The 21,757-nt window shown below is 29.9% G+C and overlaps 1 protein-coding gene across 5 annotated transcripts in view; it reads left to right on the forward strand.

The window, feature by feature from the left end:
* The window catches only part of GLS (glutaminase), a 102,564-nt gene extending 82,609 nt beyond the window's left edge, over positions 1 to 19,955 (forward strand). For all 5 annotated transcript variants that reach the window (XM_075369749.1, XM_075369758.1, XM_075369766.1 and 2 more), the window contains 3 exons: positions 3,918 to 4,072; positions 13,295 to 13,435; positions 16,963 to 19,955. In XM_075369749.1, the coding sequence (XP_075225864.1) occupies positions 3,918 to 4,072; positions 13,295 to 13,435; positions 16,963 to 17,116 (450 nt within the window). In that variant the 3' untranslated portion in view covers positions 17,117 to 19,955. The remainder of the gene's footprint in view (positions 1 to 3,917; positions 4,073 to 13,294; positions 13,436 to 16,962) is intronic.
* Positions 19,956 to 21,757: the final 1,802 nt, after the last annotated feature.

Below are 21,757 nucleotides of genomic sequence, written 5' to 3' on the forward strand. Positions count from 1 at the left end.
TTATTTAACATAAAGTCAGTACATATTATTATAGATCAAACGTTATTCTGCACAATACTCATGGCTGAAGCTATCAAAGTGGCCAATTAGAATTTTTTATTTCTTAAATCAAAACTAATTTCTTTCCTTAACTCTAATAATTTCATTAATTAAATGCATTAAAAATCGTTTCTAGCTATTTGGCACTAAAATGGTGTTATTTATAATTTTAAAAAAAGTTGCAGCTAATCCTGAAACATACTTCCAAGAAGATTAACCAAAATCTACACATTAGTGTATAAATTATGTAAAGAAATTATTTTCATAATAATTTCATTTATTTGCTATATAGTACTAGCCTTTGAACAGAATGTGCATAAAATATGTATATGTATAAGGCCGACTTGAAATCAGAAATATCTTAAATTCTCTTATGATGATTAATTTTATGAACAAATTCTGTTGTGTTTTTTAATTGATTAAATACTGTTAGATTAATATGTAATAATCCAATTTCTGTCTTAAGATCCAAAGTCATTTATTTTTTTTTTATGTCATATCTTGTATCACTTAAAATTAGAAGAAGACTAAGGATGACACTATAAGATGTTGATATAAATTTATTTGTTTATTGTCTAGCTTAATTTTGTTAAATTTAAAAATTTATAACTTTGCTCCATTCATCTTCATAATTCAGTTGCATGTTTTGAAATTGCTGTACTGTGTACCGTGTAGTGTGCATTATGATTGTAAATACAACCTCTTAGAATTTTCCTACACTTACACATAAACTGAAATAGTTATTTAGGTATTAATTTTATTTGTTCATTTACTGGAGTGTTTACATAATTCTAAGAGTAATTAAGTAAAATCCTACATTTTTATTAACAATCTAACAAAAATAAATAAAAAATATTTTCAATTTTTCTTATAATAATCATCTTCAGTGACTGATGCTATTCTCACTCTGGCTGATGTTGCTGGCAGTTTTTTTTTTTGTTTTGTTGCCGGTTTTTTTTTACGTTATAACTTACAGTTATTTATATAAATTTAAAACAAAGATTATTTCGGTAACAAAAAAAAATATTAATTACTGATAAAGAAATCGCTAAATACAATCATGTCCAACTAGCTATAGACTGAATTTTAGTGTGAAGTGATAATAACATACTATTACACAGATTATTATTTCTTATAATAATCTGTGTAATAAAAACACACACAGAGAGAGGGAGAGAGTGTAAATTTTAACTGTTTTTCACTGTCAAAAACCAAAAAATGAATCACAGCACACTTTTCAACCGATTCACAAACTTCAAGAGGACTCACGATTGTAAAATAAGATTATAAACAAATCAGTTTCACTCAACAACTGATCAATTGTCATCACAGGGTACCAACTTACTGTTTTGAAGGTATCATAACCCTCTTACCAATTGTTTTGTCTCCACATCTATTTGTGTCTTTAATCCAGATCAAACACGTATTTAAAATATGTGTTTGATTTGGATTGTTTCACCACCCACCCATTTAAGTAGTGTGTATTGCATATTTCATCATTTTTGAGTTTGTTAAGGTGAGGTTTTTTTCTATACAGGTTTATTGTACAGTGCTGGTAGATAGCAATTTCTGTCTACATGATAGATAATGAAGTTGACTGATAATATTGCTATAGAGTGCTTTTTAAATGTTCATTTTATCTCTTAAGGCTGTTGTGACCCATTATGTGAAAACAGAGAGCAGTTCAGTTTATATTTCAAAGCATTGTGTTTATTAGATGATTGTGTTTAGTGTTTGTGGAATCTCCACTCGTGTCATTTCCATTCTGAAAAAGAAGTTTGGATTTTGTGTTGTCACAAAAATTACTGTAATTCTGAACCCTAGAGTATTTTAGAAATCCTGTAATTATTTTTCATGTTCTTTTATTTAATAGTACATGAAGCATTTCAAACAATTTTTGTTTTATGGTTTCAAATTAATCTATTTTGTTTTGTTTATTGTTCTTAATACTGCATATTAATGCAACTTTTTTTTAGTAGGAGTGTGTCAGTGAGTATGTCATTATGCCATTTTATCTGTCTGGCATGCTTGTTATGTATTAAGTTGTATGTGGTCTTCTGGTGACATGAATATCTTCAACAGTCTGTGGATATTACTTCTAAAAGTAGATAGTTTAAATTGGACAGTTTGAAGTAGAATGAACAAGAATGTTTGTTGGTGTTAGGTTTCTATACATTTTAAAATTATGGTGTTTTTCTTTTTATTACTTGTAATTATGAGGTCAAAAAAAAGTATTTGTTCAATATTTTCATATTGAGCTATAAACTTTAATGTGTGGTGTATTTTGTTTGTACATATTAATAGTTCTTCAGTTGTGTTGTGCTGCCTTGGTACAACAAGAATCAGCATGTAATGCAATTTACAGTAGATGCCATTTTTTGTAGCACATTAAAGCAAAACACAAATTTCAATAATGTAGCCATTGATGATTTTATAATAACTTTTAACTAGATCAAAATATGAACTTAACCTGGAAATTTTTAAGAACAATCTGTGACTGAGCAGATTTGTTTAATTACTATTCAAAATCTTCAAGAATCTCCACTCGTGTCATTTCCATTCTGAAAAAGAAGTTTGCATTTTGTGTTAAGTCACAAAAATTACTGTAATTCTGAACCCTACAGTATTTTAGAAATCCTGTAATTATTTTTCATGTTCTTTTATTTAATAGCACATGAAGCATTTCAAACAATTTTTGTTTTATGGTTTCAAAGTAAAATATACTTCTGGTCATTTTATTAATTTTTTCAAATCATCATATAAATGTCATTCATGTTCCTTTTTGAAGTTATATGATATAAACTGACAGGTAATCTTACCACTCAAGTTCATTACCCTCCTGATGTAAGTAGATTCCATTTCTTTATTGCAAAAAAGTAGTGCTAACTAATCAGAAAGCTTCCCGAAGAAGCAAGACTTAAAAAAGCATGCAGATTTCAATCAAATGTTAATTACCGTTTTTTATTACAGTAGTCCATTATGAATTCTTACCAAAAGATTGTACATTCAACAAACAACATTAATTTAATGTTAATTTTGTAGCCAAGTCCACCATACGCCTAAGATTTCTCTTCCCTGTACTATCTTAATTTCTAGACCTCTTTAATGCACCAGTTGCGGATACTGTTCAGAGCACTGTTTATCTGAAAATACACAAAAGAATTCTCTTGAGTGAGTTCAGAATCTAACAAAATCATCTACATAGACTTGTGTAAAAATTCTTTCCTTTTTGAGCTCAATCAGCAGATCGTCAATGAGAACCGTAGAGAAAATAAAATACCTTCTCCCTGAGGGACTGCCTTGTTGCAGATATCTCCAATGCTTCCCTAAAAACGCTCAGTATTCAGCTCCCTCTTGCAGAGGAAGGACTTGACCCACTGACATATGACAGGCTATACATCCTTTTTGCAAAAGTACGAGGGTCATTCAATAATTAGACACAAATTGATGTGGAGGCAAAACAGTTGGATTATGTCACTTTCAGAACAGTAAGTTGGTAACCCCTGTGATTACTTTTGATCAGCTGTTTGAGTAAATTGATTTGTTTATATTATTTACATAGTGAGTCATCTTGAAGTTTGTGAACTAGTTGAACAGTATGCAGTGATGTTTTTTGCTTTCTGCAGGGGGAAAAACAGTTAACATTTACTTTCATATGACCAAATAATACAAACAAAATTGTATGAACTACAGAAAGTCCAATTGGATCATAATATACAAATTATCTGGTTAGTACTTTGTTAATGTTTATGCAATATAAAGTTTTATATTCCTATATGTACATTAGTTTGTGAATTTTTCAATTCATTTTTATTCTATTAGTTGCCACCTCTTAAAATAAATTTAATACTTTTATTTTGCCATTTATTTTTTTCTAGGAACTGGTTAGAGTGTTTAACTTCCATCGTTATGATAACTTAAAACATGCTACAAATAAGCTGGACCCACGGAGACATAAATATGAAACAAAAGGCCTTAGTATTGTGAATTTATTATTTTCTGCCGCTAGTGGTGATGTTTCTGCTATGAGAAGGTATATGCCACTGGAATTTATTTTGCAGCTACTTTTGTATTTTTTTATTTTGCAATTTTACAGTTTCATAACAGGTCTAAGCTCAATTAGAATTCATTAATTAGTCTCATCCCTTTTTGTGCTGTTTCCTGAGACATTACAGTTATTTGAATGACAAGGGCTGTTTTTTTTTTCAACCTCCGATGGACTATAAAAAAAAAATTCATTGACATAACAAAATGATTTTATTACTAAAAGTTGAGTAGTATCTAATTTATTTTTTTACATAATCATGAAAACGATTGAAGCATTTGTTGTTTTGTGACACCAGCTTTCTAATGCCCTCCTCAAAGAAGTTTGCCACTAGTGAGGTAAGATATGTCTTGATCTTGACAGCCTCCTGAAAAGTTCTTCATTGGTGGCAAAATGTTGTCCGCCCAACCATGCCTTCAGTCCTTGAAAGATGTGAAAATCACTAGGTGTTAGGTCTGGACTATATAATAGATGGTCAAAAACTTCCTACTTGATTTGTTTGAGGTCTTGCGTCATGTCACATTGGCACAGTGCAGTCATGGAACTAAACTCAAAAAAATGCCAGACAAGAGCATGCCTCTTTGTTCTGGATCACTCTCTGGAGGTGACATAAAGATTTACAATAAACTTCCTTCATTATTGTTGTCCTCTGCTCCATAAAATCCATCAACAAGACACCTTTACGATCCCAAAAAATTTTGCCATTTTTTTCCTGTTGGTCAGTTTATGTTTTCGACTTGTTTGAAGGAAAAGTGTGCATCCACTGCTTAGACTGTTCTTTGGTTTCTGGATTGTCATACTGGATCCAAGTCTCATAGCCAGTAACGATAGACTTCAAAAACTGTTCTCCCTCATTATTGTAACGCGTGAGAAATATTAAGGCTAACGCCATTCACTGCGTTTTGTGATTGTCACTCAACATTTTTGGGACCCAATATGCACACAGTTTCTGGTATTCTAGGTCTTTAGATAAGTGTACAAAGAAGACCTTGAAATTTCTGGGATTTCTGCAGAAAGTTCACTTATTGTGAACCTCAGTTTGTCGCAGACAAAATCATCTATATGCTCAGCCACAGGTGTACAGTAGCAACAGATCTGTATCCTTGCCCACCTTCATAATGGACATCCATTCACCTTTCTTTAAATTCCCTTCACCATTCCCATACACTACCATCACTCATAAAGTTTTCACCATATACTAGGCTCATTCTGCAATGGATTTCAGCAGTGCTACATCCTTCTGCTTGCAGAAAGCATATCACACTTTGCAACTCACACTTGGTGAGAGTATCAATCATAGCAGCCATGTTCAATTGCCCATAGCTTGACTCAGACTGATGCAATGGAGCCGAAATGGCAGAGATTGTGGTGGGGAGAGCGGCGCAAATGCATGTGCACTTACCTTGGCTCCTGCCTATCTCTTGTTAACTTAGATGCATGGTCAAAAGTTAAAAAAAAAACAGCCCTCATATATTGGTGAAAGTGTGTATTGTACATTGTAGTTCAAATCTGTTTTAAAGTAAATAACTTCAGCTGAGCTTGAGTCTAGTTAATACTGCATCACAAAATAGCCATTTTAGTATACGGATATGACTGGTGTATGGTTGGTATGATAGCAGTCATCATCATAGCAACATCATATCCGATTTCCATTTCAGTTTAATGGGTTTGGAAAAAATTGCAAAAAAATTTGTTGTCTAAGCCCCAAGAGCACTCCCTGTTCATCCACAATATTTTCCTCTCTGATTTACCTTCCAATTATCACCTCTACTCTCCACCTATCTCCTTACACTGTCCTTACACTTCGCATCTCTTCCATTTCTCGTGGGATCCTGACTTCAGCCATTCTCAAGAGGTGCCCAAACCACTGTACTTGGCTCCTTTAAATTTCTTCTCTTACACTTTTTATTCCCAATTCCTTCCTTTCTTTTACATGCCTTATTCTTTCTCTTATTGTTATTCCCATTATGCCCCTTAAAAAATTTAATTTCCCCTGCCTGCAGATGACTCCAGTCCTTTTTTCTTATTGCCTGCTTTTTAGCAGTTTATGTAATTATAGGAACATAATATAATTTATGCAGTATTAACTTTACTTTCCATGGTAAATTTCTATCCCAAATTATATATCTAAAGGTTGGTTTAATAGCTTTATCCTTTCTGCAATGGTATCTCATTTTTGTCTTTCCATCTGCTGTGAGACTAGAACCCAAATTCTTAAATATGTCAGTATCATTCAGCAATGCTAACCAACCATCATTTTCAATGTTCTGTTAATAGATTTGTATCATATATTTGTTTATGTATTTTCTGTATCATTATCTTCTAAGTTTAGGTCAGATCATTTTTTACATTTTCATATATACGTATATATATAAAATGATTAATAATGTAATAATCATTTTTAAATTTACATCAGTTGAATAAATTAAGGTATATTCATTAATGAATAAATATTTTGTATATATTAAATATCATTTTTGAACCTAGATTACTCTAGTGAATAATTACAGGTCCATCAATAAATTAAATTAACGCCAATCTTGAAGCAAATAAACTACCGAAATCAATTTTCCTACCAACACAAAGATAGAAAATACCAAAGATTTTGGTAGTTTTGCTTTCATCTTTCTTAAAATTATTTAAAAAGAATACTTTTCAGTAAACAGGAATATCATATGAATGAAGGTAATATGTTAGCACTATAACATAAAGTAATATCGTAAAGAATTATCTACTAAACTAGTTTTTTTTTTCAGGAGAATAAGCTATATCAGATATAATTTAGTTCTTTATACAGCTTTTGTTTGTGTGAATTTTTTAACTCTTTGTCTGCATAAATCTTAGAAAACTGGTATAGCCAGTAACTGATTTATCCTTTCTGTATATAATACGTTAGGTTCCCCCACAGCAAACCCCTCTAAACGATAATACCCTCTAAAACAATATTTTTCAGTTCCTATCAGATCTAATCTTTATATCTCTTCCCTTCCCAGTGTACTGTGAATCATTATTTAAAGATTCTTTTGAAAAACTTAAGAAAATAGTACCCTTTTTCTTTTTTAATTATACTAGAATTTATACCATGTGAAATGTACAAAAAAAAGTAAAATTATGCCTTATAAATAAAAACCAATCACTTCTATTAATTCTCATCATATTTCAAGTCTTTCAACTTACAGTTTCTATTTATCAACCATTTTACAAATAATAGCTATTTTATTCAAGAACTCAAAAATTATTCAACTTTATTCAAGTTTTAATAATGAAAAGAAATTTGTATTCATTTTGGTAAGCTGGATAAGAAAGTATGTATATTAATGGAAAACATCCATTACTACATCATGATATGTTTGATATTTTTGAATAAAAATATGATAAAAATTTCATGCCAGATAAAACAATTAGGTTGTTTTATGTAAGAACTAGATTACTTAAATAAATAAGCTTTCTCAGTCAAAGGCATGGAGGAATAACCATTTCGAGTTATTACTTGTGTTAAAAGAAATATTTTTATAAAAAGGCTGAAGCAATTTAATCTTTTACTCCAGTGTAGAAATAATCTTTCTTTTTCAAATAAATAGATTAGTAGGTTTACAATTACGTTAAAACTTCTGACTCACCGTTATTATAAATTATAAAATAAAGACAATTTATCCTTCATGTTTATATTTTGAAAAAATCAAAAGAAAAAAGGGAAAACAGTTAAAAGAATATATGAAATAAAAATTCATGGAACAGTGGTCATGTCTGAAATGACTCATTGAAAAATGCAGTCACCTCACCATCTATAAAGCAGTAATAGATTCACGAGCAATGTGACTTGTAGCACCATCTTGTTGGAACCACATAATGTGTAGAAATCAAATTAATTTTTATTATGCTTGTGTAACGCACTGCAGCACAACTGTAGCATTTCTTCGATTGTCTTGAAAAAAGAATGGTTCAATATTGATAGACAACAAAAGTGTACACCACACTGTGATCTTCAAACTATGCAGCAGTTTCTCATGAAACTGAAGTTGGTTTGCAGTGCTCCAATATTGACTATTCTGCTTATTTTCGTAGACATTCAAATGAAAATGAGCTTTATCTGACAAACAAATGGTGGATTAAGTTTTCACCATCATTCAAACATTCCAACATTTCTTGACAAAAATTCATACCAGCAATCAAATCAGGAAATTTTATTTCCTGAACAATTTGAATTTTATAGAGGTGAAAACTAAGTAAGATTTGGATGGCTCACTGATAACACTAGTCAACAAAAAAAAAATTTTTTATATCTGGAATCGTACATAGTGATTTTTAACTAATTTTGGGGTGCTGAATTCAAAACTTTTATCGGAATTTGTATAATACATCATGTTTTTTTTATTTTTTTTAGATAGATACAATTTAGACATAATTTATTTATCAATAAATGCGTAATCATTGTGAAGTCAGTATTTTAGAAAAATTATTATTAAACGTTTATTCATTTGAAATTTGTTTAAATCAACTAACTATTTATTTATTTAAATGCAGATAAATTGAAATACATTAATATAGTTTTAAAATAACATTTTCTAAAATTCTCAATCATTGGAAATGTCTTTAAAATAACAGTTTTTATAAATTTAAATCATTGGAATTGTGTTACCGTTAATTTTTAAAATATGTTGACAATCGTTTTTGCTTGTACGATGTTTCAGCTAAATAAAAACAGTTTCTCTAAACAGCTGATCAGTTTCTCTAAATAAAAACCAACATTAGTCAATCCAGGATCCCATCTTCCTTGGTACCGATGTTCTATGGTCAGAATATCCTGATGAAAGAAAACGTTCTCCTTGCCCATCGCTGACAGAGCCCAAATCCTAAACGCGTGTAATTTTCTAACAGCTTATTAACAAAAAAAAACATAGTTTTCATCTTTTCTATTGTCTAATAAACCACCAACAATATCTTTGAAGGAGTTCCATGCAGCTAATTCAGATTCAGATTCACTAAGTTTGTCGCCAAATGTTGAGTTCTTAAGCAGTTTCTTGATTTGCGGAGCAATAAGTGTACCCTCCTTGAGCTTATGTGAAGTGGCGGCAGTATGATTTTACTACTCTCAATTAATGATAAATGCTTTACAATTTTTCACTAGCCACAAAGTTCTGCTGTGATGTACAGTTCTTTTCTAACGACTTTTTGTATCACGACTGTCCCAAAGACAAAGAAAACAGTATTTCATAAAGCCACCTTGTAAACTGAGAAGTAACGCAAAACTTTAAGATCACTGCAAACTTGCCACATATGTTCTTAGAAGTATTTCATTATTTCTAATACTGATGCCGTAGTTTCATACGTTTCTTTCATGTTGACTGCATGAGTTAATGGAATGGCTGTTTGTTACAATTATGCAATAAAAGTGCTTTCATGCTAATTTTAGAAGAGTTAATAAAAAGACCCCATTCTTCAAGAATATGCTGAATTCCAAACTCTTATCATCAGGCCATCATCATTAATAAAAATGCAGAATGAATTTTTCATAATAAAATAAGTTGAAAAAGTTCTATTTCTTGTTCTGAACATAGTAAGTAACTTTTGTTTTTTCTGCTAAAAGTTCCACTGTTGCAGTGTAGACCCTAGAAGTTCAGCTTGCTGTTTTGATAACTTTAAATCGTGGACTAAAACATTAAGTTCATGTTGAATTAAATGAGGAGATTTCACATCAGATTCAGGAAGAAATTCTTCAACATCATCTGCTTCATTTTCAGATTAATCTTCTTGCAGTGTTAGATTAGATAGTGGTACAGGACCTCTCTGTGAGGTACTGGCTTTTAGATCTGAGGATACATCTCCCTATTTTTGAATAAAAATCCAAATATATTTGTCATACAAAAGTAGCAGTCGGTGAAATGGTCCTCAGGTTGACATCAAGCCATCAGTACAGCAAATGACATGGTTCTATGTTTCCCCTGCAATCATTCAGTTACTGAGTTACTGAGCATGATAATGTGAGTAACATGAGGCACCAAAATTTTATCTTGATCCCTGAGTGCATAATCAAAATAAAATTTATAAGTTGTTTTTATCAGTTCAGAAACACTAATAACTGTGTGAAACACAATACACAGTACAGACAAGTGAAGCTAGACAGAATAAGATTTTAAGCTCTGCAGTAGGCAACAACGTCTGTATGATATGATCATACAGACATGTTTGTATATGTCAAGTTGACGTATGTTAAGTTGTGTAACATGATGTTAGATACATATTTTGTGTTAACTAGTGTAATCAATATGTTTAATCGCAGAACGTTTTGGACTGCTTGTTATGGCAGTTCGAATTCTTTCTATGTTTTGTGATACTGACACTTTTTGACTCATAAGTGAATTACATGAATAGACACTACCTGCCTGTGACATGAATTATTGAACAGATTGCAAAATAACCTTTGTACAGTTGTCACAGAATCATCATCATTTTTACAAAACAATTAACACAGAAAGCATGACACACCTGATTACACCATATATTGACTTTTAGAAAAAAACACTTTTTAAACCAAAAAACACTTTTCAGACCAACTCTGATGTAGTAATATTCTATATAACCATGAATGAGTTGGTCTGAAATGACTCATTGAAAAGTCCAGTATTTTCACATGGTCATGTCAAGTGACCAGATATGTTAGCAAAACTAAACTTAAAAATTCAAGGAAGAAGTTGCACACATTACACTGGCTATTTTACAGCACATAATTAAAAAAATTCCATTAAGACCACAAGAGTGTATAGATTTTAATGGTGTTCATCCGTCAAGCATTATTTAAAAAAAAAATAAAACTTATTTCTTAACAGAAAATTGTAAAAACATTTATGTTAAAATAAGAATTTGGATTCTATGAGGTTTGTTAAAAATTAATGACAATTTTTACTTTTGAATACTTTTTCGAAAAGTATTCAATCTTCAATGTTTATCCTGCTCCCTTCAATATTATACCCTTATGCCAACAGCTTCCAGTTTGAAAAACACTAGTGTAACACCTCTTTGGGTATTGCTTTATCAGGAACAATCTGAATAGTTCCAGTAATCAAGTTAATTTTTATTGCAATCCCATTAATGCGCGTACACAAGTTCGGCTTGCGATTTTAACTTTATCTCACTTATTGTTAGAAAATCTATTGCTACATTTTATCAGCATACACCCCACATTGTTCTTTTTTTTGGCACACTATCTTCTGTTCTTTATAAGATAAAACTTTGGAAATATATTGATTTCAGTTTATTATTTTATAGAAGTCTTCATCATACTTTGTGTAGTCTGTCAGCGAGTATTGGTTCTCCTGGGCCAGTAGTTTAAGCAAAATCTAGTACTTGTAGCATTACAGTGAAACTACTATAATACAGCTCATATAGCTCCTAAAAAATGAATTGTGTAACATGTTTGTACTCTAGAAATATGATAGACAAGACATTCAAAATTGATTCTATATGGATCAGCATACCTGATCCATAGTAAATTCTTCTATGCTAGTCATTTGCATTTTTTCTGTTTTGTATATTGTGATAAATTTTGTATCGAGATTGCTTATTTGTATTCTTGTGTTATTGATAGTTACATTACTTTGTAATGTAACAAAGTTTGCTTATTGAGACTTTGTAATGTCTCAATAAGCAAAAGTATTGTTTTAGGTTGCTGTTTATGGGAAAAAGTTTAAATCCAGGTATAATTGTGTCTCTTAATAATTATAATTGTCTCTTGAACTAAGGTCAGTTTTATCTGGTTCTGGTATGTTGTTATATAGTTATAAATTTTGCTTGTACAAAAGTAGAATGGGAGTTAAAAGTGTGCTCAGGCAACATGAAACAGCCTTGATAAAGTCATCCGTCATGTCTTATTTATCTTACTTTCACTATACATGAATTCTCTTGATCAGCAATCTGATGAGAGAGATATTATCATTTTTTCAAGAATATCTCTCAACTTCTCAGTAGTACTAATTATATCCCTCTCAGATAACTTTCTTTTGAAGATGCCTGTACAGGTTCTTTAATTTCAGATGTTGAGTTCACATTTCACCTTGTTAAATTCTTTACCCTATTATGGTACAGACCATCCCAAACACAGGAGAAAAGGAATTCCTTATCAGTGCACCGAACTATTAAGTAAATCAGAATAAATGTGTAATGCAGTGAGGAAAATAAATTGCTTAATAATTAAAAAAACAACACTGCTACAAAATAAAATAAAAAAGCAAAATGAAACAGTAAAGATAAAACAAATTAAGAAAATTGCCTCAACCCCTCCCCGCCCCCCCCAAATGCAGTTGATATATAGCTTAATAACTCGATTTTGTCTTCTTTTGAAGAAAAAGTATCATAATAATAAAAAATTGATTATTAATGAACATTATTTAAAACTGTTCCAAAGCAGTCAATAAACATAAACACACCCAATTTTAAAGAGTTAAAAATAAAATTCTAAAGGATGACAAAAATATGTATATAAGGTACACTTAAATTAATGCTCATTACATATAATAGTGACTGAAAGCTTTATCACATAAGGTCAAAAAACATAAAAATTTATTTGGTTCAGTTTTCCAATAAAAATAAATAGATGTATACAATTTTCATCACTGGTCATTGTGGAAAAAAGTCACAAATTAACTTTCATGAGAGGTCATTAAGGAGAGCATATCACTGTTAAAAGAGTGCGGAGAAAGAAGGTAGCAAGCACACTTTGAAAACATCTTATGCTGAATTGAAAAAATAAAAATAAAATACAACAAAGTGAAAATAGATTCAGTGCAAAAGATTACTGTGGTTGTAGATATATTTACTACTATTTAGATGTACTGATCAGAGTATATAAGAAATTTATTTAAAATTAGAATTCAAAGAGTTTTTTACTTTATTGAGTTTAAAACTGTTATTGAATATAGTAATAATCACAGTACTAGTTTTTACATTCCCTATTTATAAATCTGATTTTTTCCCAAGTTCTTATGTTCACTAAAAAAAGAACATAACAATGTAATGTTATTTTACATTTGGAGCAAATATTTTTCACTTGCCATAACTGAAAAACAAAACGTTTCAGACAAGAATTTGATTTTCTTTAAATTTACTTTTAGAATGTGTACCTCCATTTCCAAATTACAGATCTCTTAAAAGATTGTAATTTATTTATGAAATTTTGTTTTATTATATTTTATATTTATTTTTATTTTTGTAAAGGCATCTACTCTCTGGCATGGACATGACACTAGCAGACTATGATGGCAGAACAGCTCTTCACCTAGCTGCTGCTGAAGGACATATCGATGTCGTCAGGTTTCTTCTAGAACAGTGTAATGTTCCACATCATCCTAAAGATAGGTCAGTTAATTTATTTTTTATGTCTGTTGAAAGTATATGTCCCGCATGTAACATTTTGTTTGGATTACTTATTTTAATTTAATTGTTATTTAAATATTATTGCTTATGCTTCCTCATAAAAGGATTGACTGATAAGTAATGCATGCATTACTTATGGTTCCAAAAAAAGGGAACCATGTTTTTGCCCAAAAGAAGGATTAATAAATGTGCAGTATATAGATATAAACTGTAACAACAAATTGTAATTAGAAGGCCTCCTTTCAGTTTATTTTTCCTGATTAAGAAAAGTTCATTCATAGTCTGAATGTAGAAATCAAGGTTCATAAATAAAATCTGATCATGTTAAAGCTTCACAATACCATTATGAAAAGCTTCTAGACCATTTTAGGTGTAGAAATTAATAACGTATTAAATGTCATAGAAACGTTAATTTCAACCTTTTTTGCTAATTTTGAAAGCACCAATAACAAAGTTTTCATCTATTGCAAAAGAAAAAGAGTAAAGTTTAAACAGAAACCTTTTACAAAAAAAAAAATAATTAGCATCCAGAAAAGTCAGCTAATAGTGTAGCTTGATCCCCTGGCAAGATTTGTTAGCAAAAGTGGAGAAGTGTTCAAAGACTTAAGTAGATTAAATTTGAAGGAATAGGATTAGGAAGTATGATGTGATAGCAGATACTTGAGACAGTATAAAAACCAGAATTTTGAAAAAACTTGAAGAAAACTTCTAAATCACGCTACATGAAAACATCAGTAAGATATTAATCATGAAGAATAAAGAAAAGATTTTGAAAACCCTGAAAGTATCCATCAGTTGTGAAAGTAGGTAACTGAATTTGAAAATTTTAAAATCTATTCAGTGAATGGTTACAGAGGATGAAACTAATCCATTTACTTAATGATATGTTTCAAATGAAACATGAAACAGATTCCCTTTTTTTACTTCAATAATTGAATTAATTTTCTTAAATTGTTAATTAAGTTAAAATCGTAATAGAAGAATATATACATGGAAAAAGCCAGGTGATACTGCAAGGTATCAGATAGATAACCATGATATACATGATTAAACAAAGATTTAAAAATCAACTCGTTGACTGCAAAGAATATCCAGGACCAGACATTGATGGCAACCATAATTTAGTGATAATGAAATGTAGATTGGGGTTTAAAAACCTGAAGAAAAGGTGTCAGATGAATCGGTCGAATTTAGAGAAGTTTAAGGAAGAGATGGTAAAGAAGATTTTTGAGGAGGACATCGCAAGAGGTCTGAGTAAAAAAGATAAAGTAGAAGATATAGATGAAGAATGGGAGAATGTTAAAAAGGAAATTCTTAAATCAGCAGAAGTGAACTTAGGTGGGACAAAGAGAACTGGTAAAAACCTTGAATGTCAAAGTATATATTACAGCTGATGGATGAACATAGAAAATATAAGAATGCTAGTGATGAAGAAAGTAAAAGGAACTATCGACAATTAAGAAACACTATAAACAGGAAGAGCAAACGAAAGAAGAGTGGATTAAATAAAAGTGTTCAGAAGTTGAAAGAGAAATGTTCAATGGTAAAATAGACGGAGCATACAGGAAAGTGAAGGAGAATTTTGTGGTACATAAATTAAAATGTAATAATGTGTTGAATAAAGATGGTACATCTATTTATAATATGAAAGAAAATGTCAATAGGTGGGTGGAATATATTGAACAGTTATATGGAGGAAATGGTGTAACCATTATATCGAGGTAATTAGAAACTGGTGTTACAGAGGATGAAAAGGGGGATACAATACTGAGTTTTGAATTTAATAGAACATTAAAAGATTTAAAGGCAGAAAGGCTTCTGTAATAGACGAGATGTCTGCAGAATTACTGCGTAGTGCAGGTGAAGAAACGTTACAAAAAAGGGGAAGTTCCATCAGACCTCAAAAAGTGTTATTGTCATGATACCAAAGAAAGCAGGAGCAGATAAATGTGAAGAATACAGAACAATTGGCTTAACTACTCACGCAGCAAAAATCTTAACTAGAATTCTGTGTAAAAGAATTGAGAGGAGAATGAAAGAATTGTTAGTAGAAGACCAATTTGGTGTCAGAAAAAGTGCAGGGACAAGGGAAGCAACTTATGCACTCAAGAGTAATAGTAGAAAGAAGATTAAAGAAAAACAAACCAGCGTACAGAGCATTTATAGACTTAAAAAAGGCATTTGATAACGTAGACTGGAATAAAATGTTCAACATTTAAAAAAAATTTAAGGTTCAAGTATGGCGATAGAAGAATAATTGCTAACATTTATAGGAACCAAACTGCAACAGTAATAATTGAAGAGCATAAGAAAGAAGCCATAACACAGAGAATCTGACAAAGTATGTTCCCTATCCCCATTACTCTTTAATCTTTACATAAAACTAGCATTTAATGATGTCAAAGAACAATTTAGGTCTGGAGTAACAGTGAAAGGTAAAAAGATAAACATGCTATGATTTGCTGATGAAATAATAATTCTAGCAAAAAGATGTAGAAGAAACAAAGAATGACATGGATGAAGTCATTCATGCAGTAGAACTACTGCATGAAAATAAACAAGAACAAAATGAAATTTATAAAATCTAGTAGAAATAATGTACAGGCGAACGAGCTTTCAGTCAAAAATATAATTTCCTTACATCAAAAATTAATCTAAGTGAGGAAAACATTTTTGAAAGTATATGTTTGGAGCGTAGCATTATATGTAAGTGAAACTTGAACGATCGGAGTACCTGAGAAGAAAAGATTAGAAGCTTTTGAAATGTGGTATTGTAGGAGAATGTTAAAAATCATACGGTGAATAAAATGACAAAATGAAGAGGTTTGCAGCAAATTGATGAAGAAAGAAGCTTTTGAACAATTATGGTTAAAAGAAGAGACAGGCTTATAGGCCACATATTAAGGCATCTGGGAATATTCACTTTTTAGTTACGTCTGTTTGTAACATGTTCATGATGCCGGCTTCTGTGGCGCAAGTGATAGCGTCTGGGCCTTTGATTTAGAGATCCTGGTTCGTATCCCGGCCAGGCATGGCATTTTCAGATGCTACAAAAATTGTCATTCATCTCATCCTCTGAAGTAATACCTAATGGTGGTCCTAGAGTTAAAAAAAATAAAAACGTGTTCATGATTTTGTGCAAAATCATGGTCGTTTTTTCTGTGGTTGTGTTAGTGTATTAAAACTGCTTATCCGCACCTAAAATTGAATGTTGAAAATTGCTGTTTTTAACGTAAAATTAAATTTAATTTTCTGTTCTCTTATGAATTGACTGGTCTATAATACTAATATCAGTTGTAAGTGTATCTCAGTTATTTATTTTTACCACTGTATACTTATAAATTTGGGTTGTTCAGGATTCTATTAATTAAACAGAGATAGCTATGCTATCTCTTTATTTTTTGTTTTATACTGGTTTAATGTAAACATAAGGTTTAACATCGGTTATACTTGGATTTATATTTCATATTTAAAATTTTGTATTTTCTGCATCTGTATATTTTTTTCAGATGGGGTAATTCTCCTTTGGATGAAGCAAAAACATTTGGTAGAGTGCAGGTAGTCCAGTTTTTGGTGAATTGGAGTAAACAAAAGCCAACAGATAAGATTCAGGAGAAGACAGAAAAACAGCCATCTGTTGAAGAAACCTCTCCTCTCCCTTAGATTTTTTAATGAATGTGTGTATATTCATACACAAATCCCACATATTGTGGGATTTATGTCTTATAGTTGCAGTATCATAAAATTTTAGTGATTTTTTTTTGTATAAATTAAAATTATAAATATTTCTTTAACGACATTGAATTAATAGTACTTAAGTTGCCAGTTGTGTGTAATTAATTTTACTGTTTAAAAGATTTTATTAATGAAACTTATGAGAAAAATTCAGTTATCGAGAGATGAAAATCCTAATTGTTACAAATTTATAAAGTTCACATAACTTTTATTTATAAGTTATGTGAATTCATTTCTTTTGCTAGAAAGTTAGTAACATTTTTTTTGCATTTTATTATTCTACATATCATTTGTAAATATTATTCCTCTATAAATATAAAAAATTGAGAAGCAAAGTAGTAATAATTTTTGTAGCAATAATCCTTTGTTGAATATTTTGTACTTTTCTTATACTTCTGAGTAAATAGTGTTAATAATGGTCCATAACTCTTGTTAATTTATGATGTTGGTTGTCAGTATTTATTTGTCAGTTATGTAGAGCTGTTAACAGATATAAACTATTGATTTTGATATTTTGGAGTGCCTATCATGATTAGTGCTATTTTGATCAATGGTGCTGATAACAGTTCTTCCGTGTGTATAATTACAACTAATTAATCTATATTGTTAATGTGCTAGTAATACATTATATATACTAATCTCAAATCTTATTTATCGTAATCATAAATTCCATTCAAATATCTAGTATGAGGAAAAATAAAACATTAAACCTAGCAATTCAAGAATATTATTTTCAATTTTTTAATAACATTGATCTAGTGGTGATTCATTTTACCACCAAGATAATGGTGGTAAAATGAAAATCCAAGATTATGGATTTTTCTCAATAGAAAATTGCTTTTTAGAAAATCATTTAGGTTCAGAATTTGTTTAGTTAGTAGTAAGTCTTTTGTTCATTTTATTTTGTCTGTACACAATATCAGTAACATAACTGTGTATAAATAAAATAGCCAAACTATTACAATAAGGAAATATTTTACACATTTTATAATCTCTTATTATTATAAAATGTGTAAGACCTCAGTTTTGTGTTTTTAAATAAAAGCCATTCATTATCAGTGCTGGTTAAAATGGAAATATTTGAAATAAATCAGCATTTTCAATCTGAGAAGAGTTTCTACATTGCAATCGTAGCAATAATTTTTAATAAGTAATACTCATATTTATTAATTACAGACATTATTTTAATTTGTATGTGAATGGATGTCAATTTTTATTATGTAAAGTTTAATTGTTACTGCATGTATTTTATCAAAAAATTGTTGTTTCTAGACTAATTGTATACGTTTATTAAGTAATTAATAACAAAGCTATTAATTGTTGTCTTATTATTGTTTCCTTTTTTAAAATAATTATAGATATTTACTAAAGCAAACCATTATCACGTAAATAATTAGTGCAGTATTTTTTATCACATCTTGCAAATGGTATAAGCAATTAGTCATGGAGCTAATATATGTAGCAATGCATAGTACACACACACACTCACATTTATTCATGAATCTGCAACAAAGATTGTTTTATTTTACACACTTTTTATCTATTTGATAATGACTACAGAAATAAAATGTAAACACATGCTTTAAGTACACATTCCATGCATTCATTACTATGCCTGATTTATTATATATTCAAAGATAAAATAGATATATGTAGATATTCAAAACATGTATGTAGAATACACAACATACAGTTGATACCATTCCACAAACCATCTTTTTGTATATTTATGCCTAATATTATTAAAATATATATATATTTCACAATGGATGTCCTAAAAAGCTTTTGATATTAATCTTTCTGATAAGAAAACTAACAACCTTATTTATTTGTCAAATGAAGATTATTATTTACCTCAGAAAGTGTAAAATAAACAGGTCATGTTTTACTTGAGTCATTTTATTACTAGTGTATATATAGATTTACATAACCTAGCAGTTTCATATTAAAATTGTACACAACCTATCCAAAGTATATCAGACATGTTTATTTTAAGATGTTTTCAAAACTTACATTTATGTATTCTTCTATATGTATAAAATAATTGTCAATTTTTTACTTATTCTGTATAACCGTAACTTAAAGTTATACAGAATATTAGTGTTCATAGCCCAATAATGTAAAATATCATTCTTGAAGCAATAAATTACATTTTTATTATACTCATGTATTGTGAAATTTGGGTAACTAATTTGTGGTGTTTTATGTAACATATTGTTAATATTCATTTTTTTTAATCAGAAATTCAACTGCAAAATTATAATACATTCAGCTTTTAGTTTCTTCATAAAAGTTTTAGTAAAATTACATTATACATTTGTATACAATTTGTATGTAATTAAAATATTTTATAAATTTGGGTTTTATTTTGTGAATTAAATCACAAACACCTAAAAAAAAAGTAAAAGCTTTTAAAGAGATTTAGTTGACATTAATAGACTGTCACAGTAATCTATTTAGTAATATTAAATTAAGTGTGGGTTGTCACAGCCAGTTTCATCAATATTAAATTTGATTGAAAAGAATATCTACAGTTTAATCATATAGATTGATTAGAAACAGAATTATGATACAGAAAGAGCTTATTACATCATGATGTTTTGAATAGGCCTTTTTGTTTGATTTATTTATGTATATTTTTGCAAGTGTATTCTGTATTTAAAAAAGACAATAATATGAGGCTGTAATATCTGTAAGTTTATTAAATTAATTACACTCTAAGCAATTGTAATTGCTGTTTATGTTATACAATTAAATAATATTTATTATACAATAAATAATATTGTGCAACACAAACTGTTGTTCTTCTTTTTTTTATGCAATGCTGTAACAGCTTTCTTCAGTTTGCATTGGTAATTTTATGATAATCAAATTATTATTTTTAATTGACAATCATGCTGATGAGAAGCGTTTGAGAATATTAGAAATTTATCTGCTTGGCCCTCTTTACTTTGAGCCAAAGTGAACCTGCTCCCATATACGGTGAATACATTTAGTGTCTTTAGCCATTCAAGTTCTTAATAGTTAATAAAATCTTTGAGGACTGAATGTATGCAGTATAAATAAAAGTACGAGGCATGTTGTTAAAGATCTGTATTGATTTGGCCACCTATGTATGTGGATGGTGCTTTTATACCAGTTATTTCAATGAATACTCAGCTGTTAGCAGCAATAGTTTAGTCATTTTGTTGTTAGTTGTTTACATTCATGTAGATGTTTGTATTCATTTATAATGAATGCTACAATTTGTGATCCACCAAGGGTGTAAACTATGAGCAGTAATCTGATTTCTGATGACAAAAAACAATTCTGCTACTGAAATCCAAAGGGAAATTTGTGAAAATATACAGGAACATTTTAACAGTGTTATCATTCATATTCAAGAAGGGTTAACAAACCTCAATGAAGAACCTAGTGGCCAGCTGTTGGTGCCAATGGACGATTTGATTGAAAGGATTTGAAAAGACTGATGCTTCACCATGTAACAATTGTCTTTAATGATCCTTAATTATGTTTTTGAAATTAAAAATTGTATGCAGATGGGTGCCGAGGTTATTAACAGACGCACACATACGCAAGGAAAACAGTATTGCTGCAGTGCATGATTTTTTGCAGCATTACAAAAATTAAGGTGATGAATTGTTTGATCACATTATTACTGGAGATTAAACCTGGATTTCTTATTCGAATGTCAAGACAAAGCATCAGTCAATTACAATGTCAGCATTCATCATTCCCTAGACTGAAGAAGTTCAAACAAGAACGCTTAGTGAAAAAATGTATGGGACCAAAAGGGTGTCTTGCTTGTAGAATTTAGTGATTGCAGAATGCTGATAGATATTGTGAAATTGTAAAAAAAATGTTAGAAGAGCTTGAAAAACACAAAAAATGGGAAGCTATGCTGCAGGATTTTGTTCTTGCATGGCAATGCCTGACCACACATAGCAAATCAGAAAGTGAGGCACATGTAAAACTTTTACTCATCCAGCCTGTGCCCTGATTTAGATCCCAGTGATTATTTTCTTTTTCTTTACCTTAAACAATGACTTGCATTTCAAAGGTTTTATGATTATGAAAAATTGAAAACTGCATGGTTTAAGTGACTGGCGGCAGAATTTCTTGGAGGGAATGAAGACGATAGTAAAAACACTATGAAAAATATGTTGGCAGCTATGTAGAAAAGTAGTAAATAAATGTAGTTTTAATGCATAAATAATAAAGGTTTTTCAGTTTTTTTTTTGTATTTCAGAACGGTCCTTATTTTAAAAACATACCTGATATAAAATTACAACCATATTATTTAAACTTTTTAAATAACAGAATGTTGTGATGATTCATATTGTTTAATTCTTACTGCATGAATATCCAAAATTTAACTTGGATATTATGTTTCATCCAATTTATTTTTAAATGAATTAGCATATCAGAGCAAGTCACTAACTCACATAGTGAAAGAACAAAAAAGTTTCATGTGATTTATTACTTTTCCCTATACCTTAAAAAAAACTTCAGTTTTGACTGAGAAATTTATTTGTAGGAAAATTATTTATTAGCAGTAAAAAATATTGA

This window comes from Lycorma delicatula, chromosome 1 (genome assembly GCF_047948215.1).
Source record: "Lycorma delicatula isolate Av1 chromosome 1, ASM4794821v1, whole genome shotgun sequence".
Lineage (NCBI taxonomy): Eukaryota > Metazoa > Arthropoda > Insecta > Hemiptera > Fulgoridae > Lycorma > Lycorma delicatula.